At 36.6% G+C, this 12,511-nt stretch overlaps 1 protein-coding gene across 3 annotated transcripts in view; it reads right to left on the bottom strand.

Moving 5' to 3' along the window:
* Positions 1-12,511, bottom strand: part of EXOC6B (exocyst complex component 6B) — a 652,998-nt gene that overhangs the window by 307,195 nt on the left and 333,292 nt on the right. For all 3 annotated transcript variants that reach the window (XR_010109257.1, XM_003808189.4, XM_055107798.2), the window contains 2 exons: positions 12,061-12,172; positions 364-498 (listed from right to left, as the gene is read on the bottom strand). Coding sequence is in view for 2 of the 3 variants with exons in the window: in XM_003808189.4 (XP_003808237.1) it covers positions 364-498; positions 12,061-12,172 (247 nt within the window). In the remaining variant the exon portion in view is untranslated. The remainder of the gene's footprint in view (positions 1-363; positions 499-12,060; positions 12,173-12,511) is intronic.

The following is a 12,511-nucleotide window of genomic DNA, read 5'->3' as shown; positions in this document are numbered from 1 at the left end:
TAGAAAATTTTAATTAATGTTAATGTCAGCCATAACTATGATTATCTAGACCATACTTAAGAACTGTTGACTGTGATCGGGGCTCAACTTAGGAAATAGTGATTTACATGTACAAAACATAAGGAAGGGTTTAGAGACACAGTTGTAGTTGTTTCATTTTGTTTTGTTTTGTTTAAACACCCAAAAACTCGCACTGGTATTTATTTTTTCAAAGAAAATAGAGAAGGGAAACCAAACATATCATAAACACTTATTCTCAAGAGCATGTTATAAACCATCTTACAGAAACAAGGCCATGTTAGGTAGAACGTCCCAGACTGTGTACACCAGAAGCAGTTCCACAGTACTGTAGGGCCCTCTCACCTTAAAAGTTGTGGTGCCATAGAGCTTGGTAGTGTGAACTGTCTCTGGAAGCACATTAGTGATGTTGGTGATAAATTCTTCCAAGTACTTACAGGATTTCTCCAAATGTGTTGTATTGATAATAATCTGGACAAGCTAGAAAACAACAAACACATGTAAAAGTCATTTAACTACTCACCCCAGGATGAATGGCTCAATATGAATCTGCCGGTACAAAACAAATGTAAGGCATAATGGAAAAGGCCATCCACATTCGGGCAAGGGGTATGTTAAAGCATGGGCTTTCATGTTACCTCTTCTAGGAAGTTTTTGATATGGTCAGGCTTTGTGTCCCCACCCAAATCTCATCTTGAATTGTAATCCCCATAATCCCATGTATCGAGGGAGAGACCAGGTGGAGGTAATTGAATCATGGGGGCAGTTTCCCCCATGCTATTCTCGTGATAGTGAGTGAGTTCTCACAGATTTGATGGTTTTATAAGGGGCTCTTCCCCCTTCACTCACACTTCTCCTTCTTGCTGCCCTGTGAAGAAGTTCTTTGCTTCCCCTTTGCCTTCCACCATGATTATAAGTTTCCTGAGGCCTCCCAAGCCATGCTGAACTGTGAGTAAATTAAACCTCTTTCCTTTATAAATTACCCAGCCTTGGGCAGTTCTTTATAGCAGTATGAAAATGGACTAATACGTCCTAGCATTCCAAAACATTTTGTATTCCCCCGTATTATGGGAACACTTATCACTGTATTCTAAAGGTATGTTTTCTTCTGTTTAAAAAAGATTAGACTAAGAACAGAAATTGCTACGGTTTAGCATGATGCCTTCCAACTAAAACATTGCCAAATGAACTAAACAAATAAATGATCACCAAAAGAACAGGAATCATTAAAATGGCAACAAGACGTTTCAAAATTAGGCATGATGAACAGAGATGTTAGGAGAGATTACAATATGTTAATAAACTACATCAGTTTGTGGAAGAAAGAACATGGGCATCAAAGTGAAAGTAACCAGGGAATTAATGACTTACTTTATTATTATTACTTACTGATCTTGGGAAATTTTCTTATCTTTTATAACCCTATTTCTTTATCTGTAAAATGTCAATAATAATGTCTACTTCACAGAGTTATTGTGAGGATTAAATATTCTGTTGTCAACACTATTTCCCTTTTCTTACATAGAACAGATCATTAAAAAGACAGTACTGGTTTAAAAAAAAGTTGTCTTCTATAAATTACTAGAAGAGGAAGATAAAGAAGAATAACTATTATTGTCTGTATAGAATTAAGGATTCTAAAGAACTTCATGGTTCATTTTCCTACACTGTTTTCCCAAAAACTTGGAAAAGTAGTTAAAGGGACATAATTATAACTTCCATTTTATTATAACAGAAATGAAAATGAAGTGATTTTCTTTAGATCACACAGCCTAAATGAAACTAATACTACGTCCTGTACCTTCCAATTATGGACTCATCTAAATAACTCTGCCAGTGCCTTTTAGCATAAGCATAATATGGCAGCTCTGAAGTGCTGCATGATTGTGTACATTAGACTAAAATATAAGATTCTGGGCCTGCAATCAACTGGACCCCAATATGCTCTGATTCTACTGTCTGTAAAAAGAAGAGGAAAAAAAGTGGTATCTATTACTTATTTCTTAACTATTAAACCATAAAACTGTTCATATTCCTTAGAGTCTAAAAGAAATACAAACAGGAAATAGAATGGACCTTTTTTTTTGTCTTTCTTTTCTACATCTTTACTTTGCATTTTCACAAAAATATGTCTGATGGTGAGGTTGCGGCAGGTAGGGGGGAGTTTTGGTGTGTAAGGCAATGAATTAATCTAGGTCTTTTGGTCTAGTGAGACAGTGAGCCAAGAGGTTGGGGGGTGGGGGTGGCATATGACACAAAGCAGAAACTGGAACTAAAGATGAGGGTGGTACTACACATGTTTACAATCCATGATATTTCAAAACAACGTTTAAAAGTTTGAATTTAAATTCAGTAAGAATCATATCAAGCTGTAGAATATTAAACAAAAATACAAATAGGACTATAATCAGAAAATACATTCTCACTTCTTCTACATCATCCAGCACAGGATGAAAGCACACACTTCATTCTCAAAAAATACATGTCAACTCATAAAGACAATGTTTTAGTACTGGTTTCAACTAAGAAAAAGAGTACCTTCTACTCCACTAAGGATCATCCTGACAATCTTAGGAAAATAACTACTTGGAAACACAATAACAAAGGGCAAAAACACAGAGATACAATTCGAATAAATTCTCTTAGATGAAAAGTTAGGGCAACACTGGGACTAGATCTCTATATTTTCCCCCATAACTCATCAGACAAGTTCATATACATCAGCTCTCCTTTCCATTCATTCCATGGTTTTAACTCAGAAATTTTGAGTTTTGAACACAAGACTACTACGTCCTATAAAATTACCAAAACAAACAACCTTTTAACTTTGGAGTGCTCTAGGAAAAAATATCCACCAAAATAAGCAATTCATCACCCTCTTGCTTTCATCATTTTCTCCTTCAGAGGAGGACTAAAATCATTTAAAAATATTTAAATTGTGTGAATTAAATCATTCGTCTTCCTGAGTGGGAAGGTGGCTACTGGAAAGGTTGTCTTGATGTGGAAGTCAGAAAATTAAGAGAGTTAATCTGAGAACTGAAAAATTTCTATTTTAAAATCAGTATTACCTATGGAAACACATTCTGCCAATCAAAAGAAATCCTAATAATAAGGAGGAATCATGTCATGTTATCGAAATAAAAAACAGTGGCAGTCAAAGAGAAAATTATCCTGTTTTACATGATATTGGCAGTTAAAGAAAAAAAAGGGAGGTGGCTTCACTGGGTACACTAGTAATTTCCCATGACTTTTTAAAGATCTGTCAACACAAAAGATCACTGTGAATTACATCAATTGGCTGTCAGTCACTTTTTGAAATGTTTCATTGCTGAGCATAGAATAGACTATTGAGACACTCTAGGATTACAGTAGATACCATGTCATTTTCAGAGAGAATATTGTCTGTTAACGAGGACTAAGTGATAACTACTCCTGAATGACAGCTACCAAAATCCTTACAAGGGCATTTACTAATGTAAAACCAGAGGCTTTGGGCATAATTTCAAATTGAAAGATAAAATGAAGCAATTTCAGATAACTTCCCTCAGAGTTTGAGCTCCCTTGATGATATTTTTAACGACTACTTCCCAGTCTCTTACAATATATAACACTGCAGTAATCCAAACTGTCCTAAACATTATTTCAAGGACATAAAACTAATAATAGATCAAATATTGATTATCTCTTACATAAAGTTCTATGAGAATTGTCAAAAAAGAACATTATAAATCAAACGACTATCTCTCACAAGTAAATGACACAAGTCACTTAAGTGAAAAACCATTAAGAATTGGAAAATTTTTCTGTCTCTCCTTCCTTGTATCGGAGAAAATCTAACAAGAAAGGTACATAGCACACCTTGGAGGTAATTTCTTTTTTTTTTTTTCAATTTTACATTAAGTTCCAGTATACATGTGCAGAACGTGCAGGTTTGTTACATAGGTGTATGTATGTCATGGTGGTTTGCTGCACCTATTGACCCGTCCTCTTAAAGATCCGTCCCCTCAGCTGGGCGCAGTGGCTCACGCCTGTAATCCCAGCACTTTGGGAGGCCGAGACGGACGGATCACGAGGTCAGGAGATCGAGACCATCCTGGCTAACACGGTGAAACCCTGTCTCTACTAAAAATACAAACAAACAAACAAACAAAATCAGGTGGGCATGGTGGAGGGCGCCTGTAGTCCCAGCTACTCGGGAGGCTGAGGCAGGAGAATGTCGTGAACCCAGGAGGCGGAGCTTGCAGTGAGCCGAGATCACGCCACTGCACTCCAGCCTGGGCGACAGAGCGAGACTCCGTCACAAAAAAAAAAAAAAAAAATTCCCTCCCCTCATCCCCAACCCCACAACAGGCCCTGGTATGTGTTGTTCCCTTCCCTGTGTCCATGTGTTCTCATTGTTCAACTCCCACTTATGAGTGAGAACATGCAGTGCTTGGTTTTCTGTTCGTGTGTTAGTTTGCTGAGGATGATGGCTTCCAGCTTCATCCATATCCCTGCAAAAGACATGATCTCATTCCTTTTTATGGCTGCATAGTATTCCATGATATATATGTACCACATTTTCTTTATCTAGTCTATCATTGATGGGCATTTGGGTTGGTTACTTTGCTACTGTAAATAGTGCTGCAATAAACATATGTGTGCATGTGTCTTTATAGTAGAATGCATGTGTCTTTATAGTAGAATGATTTATATTCCTTTGGGTATATACCCAGTAATGGGATTGCTGGGTCAAATGTTGTTTCTTGGTTCTAGATCCTTCAGGAATTGCCATACTGTCTTCCACAATGGGTGAACTAATTTACATTCCCAGCAACGGTGTAAAAGCGTTCCTATTTCTTGTGGAGGTCATTTCTCCTCCAAGCCTGCTCAAAACACCCCAGTGGAACCTGAACCATGATGACATTCTATTCTTGACAAACCCCAGAAAATATCTTCATCATCTTCCATAGTTCAAAACTAGCCCTAAATTCCAAGAAGAGGTTTCCATTCCCAACTATAAATTAATTCTGGAGTATACACATCTGCATATATTAAAACTGCTTTTAGCATGTTTCCCAAAACAGACAATTCAGTACAATAAACCTTCAACAGGACTAATCCAAAGGAAGAAAATGAGAAGTCACACTCTTCTTCATGCCACCAATGCCTCTCAACTGTTAAATTTGCAAAACAAAAAAACAAAATAGTAGCATTGGTTCTCATTCACAAAAATGAGCTATCACATAGACTTCAAGGGATTTGATCTCCATTTCACCCCAGTCAAGGTACAAAAAACTGTGTCAACCACTCATTTTATACCATCTCCATGATTAAAATACCTAAAATACTAAAATACATGAAACTCCTGGTTACGAATTCCAAGATAAAGTACAAAGTATATTTGACTAGACTTAAGTATAAAACATTTTAACAACGTGAGCAATATCACTTCTGTTAACAAGAGAGAGGGGAGATAAATGGAATGTGGAAAATGAGAGGAGAGAATCATATGGTCATCAATCTAAATTATACTAAAAGCAAAGAATAAATGCAAAGCACTAGTCATTTCTTCAGGTCTCTACTACCATATTAGGTATGTGTAGTGCACTACATCACAGTAGTGCCCTGTGATCATAAAAATACAAATACCCAATGTGGTTTCACCAGAAGGAACTCTGAACTTCTTTCTACATATTATAAATAATTAAACATAAATACTACTGTAAATTATAAAGTATCAGATGAAAATATAACCAATTCTTTAGAACTAGTATTGATATGAACTGATATATTGCAGCTTCCAGCTAAATATGATTTAAGAAAATACACAATCATGGCTGAGCGCAGTGGCTCATGCCTGTAATCCCAGCACTTTGGGAGGCTGAGGCAGGTGGATCACCTGAGGTCAGGAGTTGGAGACCAGCCTGGCCAATATGTTGAAACATTGTCTCTACTAAAATACAAAAATTAGCTGGGTGTGGTGGCACATGCCTGTAATCCCAGCTACTCGGGAGGCTGAGGTAGAAAAATTGCTTGAACCTGGGATGTGGAGGTTGCACTGAACCGAGATCAGGCCACTGCACTCCAGCCTGAGAGACAGAATGAGACTCCATCTTAAAAAAAAGAAAAAGAAAAAGAAAATGTACAATCATGTTAGCTAGTTTCACTTTAATTCATGTACACTAGTCAAGAGTGGGCACTTGATGCTACCAAATAATCACATCATCTGGCACAAATCAATTTTTTTTACACACTCCTAGAGGACTTCAACACACCTTCTTTCTCCTTCAACTCCCATGCTTGCTCTCCCATCTGTAGGTTTAGCTGAAGACCCTGCATTTGCTGGGAAAACTGAGCATTTGGGAGCCTGCTACCATAATACTTACCCAACCACTACCATTTGCATTCACACACTCTGATTCTTACCTGTTACCAGAGGTGAACTTGACACTATCTAATGCCAATCCCTTTAACTGTGTATTCTATCTTAAACTCTCTTACTTAAGGACATTGCATCAGAGATTTCTCCCTTTCTCCTACATCACCCATTTTTCTGCTCTATACTGTATCATTCCCACAATAAATAACAGACTGTTATCTGTCCCATTAAAAAATAAAACAAACAAAAAAAAACCTGTCTTAACTGACTTCCCCTGCTAGCTATCACCCCATTTCTTTGTTTCCTTTGGTAACAAAATTTCCTGAAAGAGCTGTCTTATATTTGCTGTCTCTAATTCCTCTTTTCCCATTCTTTAATTTTTTTATTTACATAAACTCTTTATTTTAGGACAGTTTTGTATTTATATTTACAAAAAAGTTGCAGAGTTCCCATATACTCCTCACCCAGCTTCCCTTATTGTTAACATCTTACATTACTATGGTACATTTGCCACAACTATGGAACCAACATAAACGCATTACTACTAATTGAACGCCATACTTTATTCAGATGTCACTAGTTTTTCCTTAACGTTCTTTATCTGTTTCTGGATTCCATCTAAGATACCACATTACATTTAGTTGTCACGTCTTCTTAGTCTCTGGTCTGTGACAGTTTATCAGATTTTCCTTCTTTTTGATTACACTGACAGTTTTTTGTTTTGTTTTGTTTTTGTTTTTGTTTTTGAGATGGAGTCTCGCTCTGCCACCAGGCTGCAGTGCAGTGGCACAATCTCGGCTCACTGCAACCTCCAACTCCCTAGTTCAAGCGATTCTCCCGGCTCAGCCTCCCGAGTAGCTAGGATCACAGGCACGTGCCACCACGCCCAGCTAATTTTTACATTTTTAGTAGAGACGGGGTTTCACCATGTTGGCCAGGATGGTCTCGAATTCCTGACCTCGTGATTCACCCGCCTCAGCCTCCCAAAGTGTTGGGATCACAGGCGTGAGCCACTGTGCCCAATCCTACACTGACAGTTTTAAGGAGTACTGGTCAAGTATGTTATAGCATGTCTTTCAATTTTTGTTTGTTTAATGTTTTCCCATGCTTAGACTGGGCTCATGGGTTTAGGGAGGGAGAACACAGAGGCAAAGTGCCCTCTCATCAAATCATATGAAAGGTACATACTATCAACATAACATCACTGATGATGTTAACCTGGAACACTTGAGCAAGGCAGCGTCTGCCAGTTTTCTTCACTGTAAGGTTACTTTTTTCCTCATTCTACCCTATACTTTTTGGAAACAAGTCACTAAGCACACTTCACAATCACCTTGTAGTGGCAATAGTATCTATATTAGTTATTTGAAATTCCTCTCTGCAGGAGCCATTCTCTTTAAAACCTACTCAATCAGGAGTTTCCTTCCACCATTTTATTAAAAGCGCTCTTACCAAGGTCACCAACTTATTCCAAATTGCTAAATCCAATGGTAATTCTTCACCTTCTTTTTATCAATTCAGCAGTATTTGTCATAATTCATCACTCTCTCATTCTTTATATACTTTATGCACACTCCTGTTTTTTTTGTTTTGCTTTTTCCTACTTCCCTGGTGGCTCCTTCACAATCTCCTTTCATGGTTCCTCTTTTCTCCTGATATCTTAATATCAGAGTACCCAAAAGTTCAATTTTCATCCTCTTTTCTTCTCCATCTTTATTCATTCCCTCAGTGATAGTATCCAGTGGCATGAATATAAATATTTATATTCTCCCCAATTTTTATCCCCTGGCCAAACCTCACTTCCAATCTGCAAATTCATATACACAACTGCTTACTCAACATCTCAACCTATATGTCTAATAAACACTATAAATTTAATATGTCTAAAATCAAATTCCCAATGTTCTCTCACAGCAAATTTAGCTCTGCCTAAAATTTTTCCTATCTTAGTTCATGGTATATACAGCCTTCTCGTTGCTCAAGTCAAAAAATCCTGGAGTTAGTTACTTTCAACTCTTCACTTTTTCTCTTCCTTTATATCCAATCATCAGGAAAGCATGCTGGCTCTACACTTAAAATCTTATCACTGTCCATAGCTACCACCCAGTCTCACTGGATTTCTGCCAGAATTCCCTAACTAGTCCCCTTGTTTCCATCCTACAGTATATTCTCACTACCATGGTCAATGTGATCCTCTCAAAATATAAGTCAGATCAAGTCATTAAACAAAATCTTACAATAGCTCCCCATTTCAGGCAAAATAAAAGCAAAAGGCTTTACGACGGCCTACCGTGAATGCTTGATACCTCTCTAAACTAACCAGTTGCTTCTCTTCTCCTTGCTCACTCCACTCCAGCTACCCTAGCCTCCTGATTTTTCCCTCAACTTGCCAAGAACTTTCCTACCTTCAGGCCTTTGCTCTGGCTCTAATCTCTACCTGAAATGTCTCCTGCAATAATAACTTACCCTCGAGGTGCTGCTATAAAAATAAAACCAACCTAGAACATCTACTAGAATCCTGATTTCCTTAACCCAGGTGCTTTTTCTTCTCTCCATAGCATTCACTACCTTTAACCATACTACAAAATTGACTTAATTATTTTGTTTATTATTTATTATCTGTTTTTCTCTGGTAGAATGTAAGCAAGGATCTCTATTGTTGTTGTTATTGTTCACTGATTTATCTTAAGGGCATGGAATCAGTGCCTAATAGAGAGTATATATTTTAAAAATTGTAAAGGTAATAAACAAATTATCTTAATAGAACCTCTTGTTCTAATTTTTTTTACTTCTCTTAATTAAAAACTCCATTTCTACACTAGTATTAATCAGTGCTTGACTGCTTAGACCTCTTAATAATAACAGGTAATATGCATTGAGTATTTGCTATATACCAGGCACACTAAGTACTTTACATGCTTCACAACATTCCTGTGAAATACATGCTACCATTATCCCCATTTTACATAGAAAGCAAAGTAATTTGCCCAAGGGCACAGCTATTACGAGGAGGGCCAGAATTGGAACCCAGGCAGTATATATTAGAACATACAGTCTTAACCAATACTCAATTACACTTTTCATAGACCTTATGAAGCAGCCCTAGGAAAATAGCCATTCTCGCTAAAAAAATAATGAATAGTCACATAAAGTTTGAAAAAGAAAGGCATTCATGTTCTAGTGGTGCTAAAACTGAAATGTAATTTTGAATTGGCTCAACATGGAGAAACAAAGAAGCCATGAGGAAAAAAGATAGAGCATATGCATAGAAAAAGAAGAGACTGTGTAACCCCAAAACAGAGTAAACACTGTGTAACCCCAAAACAGAGCAAACACTGTGTAACCCCAAAACAAGAAGGGCAGGCAGAGAGACATTTGTCTATAGGAACTTCCAATTCCTAAGAGAATTATCTGACATGCTGAAATAGGAATCTGTAAATTTTGTGGGCTTATCATAATTCTATTATCTCTAACTAAAACAATATCCATGTTACTATGGACCTCCTGTAAAAATCTCAATTTTTGTTAGGATGAAATTAAATCAATATGGAAGGCAGTACAATACAGTAGAAGTGGATAGGTTTGGAGAAAAAAACCTAGATTTATGTCTCATTTCCACCATGTTTGCTAGCTGTATGACCTCGAGCAATCTCCCTGGACTTTAATTAGGCTGTCTATAAAATGGGAATAATAACACATGCCCAGCCTGCTTCAAATGTTACTGTACTAACTGAAATCAAATTTGTGAGTGAGCTTTGAAGAATATAAACTGCTCCACAAATGTTACCTATTATGATGATGATTCCAGATGTGAACTCACTTTAGTTACTCATAAAGGATGTGTCTTCTCTTTCCAAAGGTAGGTAGTATAATTATTCAAAGTGTGTCTCGTTAGTAATAAAAAAAATCACTTTATGTGTATGTGTCTATACATGTACACACCACCATAATAGCCAAAACAAACAAAAGCGTATGCATGTTTCTTCATTCATATGCAAAGATACTGAAAGTATAGTTCCCTAAAAACACCCAATGACTAAGGAATAACATTTAGTATTCAATGAAATGGTGCCAAAATTACACGGTTCTTCCTTGATAACTTCGTACTTGTTCTTCCTATTATTACCTGACCCGTACAGTGTTTCCTGAAACCCAAGCTGAGAAGTTACGCCTTTCTCTTAAAATGTCACAGTAAACCAATGGCTCAGCCAGAACTGAACCCAAGATTCTTCTGAGGCCAAAGCTATTTCTATCAGACCATGTTCTTGCTATGCTACTTGTTATAAAATTGTTGAGACTGCTAAATTAAATGACATAAAAACAGTTACATGAAGAGTTATAATGAAGAGATAGTTCACAAAATAAATAATAAACTTCCCATCCAGAAAAAGAAAACACTATAATCTAACAAAAGCAGGAGGACTTCCTAATTTTCACTCCAACCTTCCTTTTCTGTAACCTTCTTGATTATAAAGGAGGTTAGCTATTTTTCAGATACATAAAGGCAAATGCCTAATATTTCTGTACTAGGCAATAGAAAGGAAGCTCTGTAAAATGAGGGGATTATCTCAAATAAAGTCTAAGGTAATTTTCAATTGAAAGAAAAGTTTGCTATAAGTAGAACTCAATCACTTCCAATGTCCCATCTTATTATTTTTTTTATCTTAATTCAGAGAAAGAGAAAATAACTCCAAAATCAGAAGTAAATGCCCACCTGGCTTCCAGCTGTCTTTACCTATAGGTCAGTATCATTAACCTTTTGCTGCGCTTCACCATAATCCTTGACAGTGTACATTTTAAATGTCAATTTTTTCCTAGAGTAACAGACTTCCAAACTGCACCACCTCTATAGGTAAAACAGATGGCAAACAGCCTTTCCCTTTCCTTGTGAAAAAAAATTCTTCTAAACTCCTCTCACTTTAGGCACTATAACATCCAGTGAAAAACAGATTGAGTTTACTACGCAATCTTGAGTTTCCAAGGGAGAGAACTTCACATCTTTCTAAATTTTAGAACTACACACCAATAGACCAAATCTCGTTTGCCAAGGTACTACATTCAATATATGTAAAATATCCCTCCTCTTTTTACGAGATTCCATAAACCTCCACAGAAATGTGACTATTGCCTTTTCTACACATTCCCTTGATCTCAAATATCTAGTCCTTTTGCAAACAAATTACAAGCTGATAAAGAGTAATTTACCTTTCATACACATGAGATATCTTAAAAATAAAGGCTGAGTCTGACACTAACCAAGAACTATGATTGCATTATCCTTGGTATCAATAACTGATGCAAGCAAAATGTGATTTCATATTCTATGTTGTACATGAACTGCCATTCACTTGATTGGAACCTGATGCTCAATATATTCTACAAACAAAAATATTTGTGTATAATCAATGGCAGGTAACAGAAATGTATTCTAACAACTTCAGAAAGGAAAACCAGTTAAGCTAGTGAAAACAAAGAGAAAAATGACTTTTTTAGAAAAAAAATAAATAAATTTTTCAAAGGTGACCAAAGAAAAGAACAAGAGATTTCATTTTGCACTTTCACCATTAGAAGCCTATCAGGAAGAGCATGTAGAAAGTTTTAACGAATTCAGACATAAGGCCCAGAGCTTAGGACATCTGTTCACATACTGGCTCGGCTGCCTTCATTAGGAGCAGGTTTACCTCAGTAAGCCCAATATTCTTCCTTTTAATGACATTCTGCAGAGAGTTGCTCAGAGTCCTGGTTAGCAACAGGTTTGTTGATTTACGAATCATGTCATCAACTTCAGTTGAGCTGAAAAAGAAGCCTTAAGAGTCAGTCATAGCAGGTAGCAGAATTATTCCGGCAAACAAACAGGGTGCCAGTGGTATTCGTGGTAATAATAATAAAATAATAATAGCAGCAGCAAATAATACTTATTGTAAGTCAGAAAAAGTACTATAATAAACTCTCCTAGCTTTTGTTGGCTGAAAAAAAAATAGTTTGCCTTCATTTTTGAAAATTGTTTTTCTGTCTATAGAATTCTGGCTGTTTTTTTTTTCTTTATTTCTTTGAGTACTTTAAGGATGTCACTCCATTTTCTCTGGCTTGCATAGTTTCAGAAAAGAAGTCTATTATAATTCTTATCATTAT

Source organism: Pan paniscus, chromosome 12 (assembly GCF_029289425.2).
Source record: "Pan paniscus chromosome 12, NHGRI_mPanPan1-v2.0_pri, whole genome shotgun sequence".
NCBI lineage: Eukaryota > Metazoa > Chordata > Mammalia > Primates > Hominidae > Pan > Pan paniscus.
This window is presented reverse-complemented; position numbering and strand designations above follow the sequence as displayed.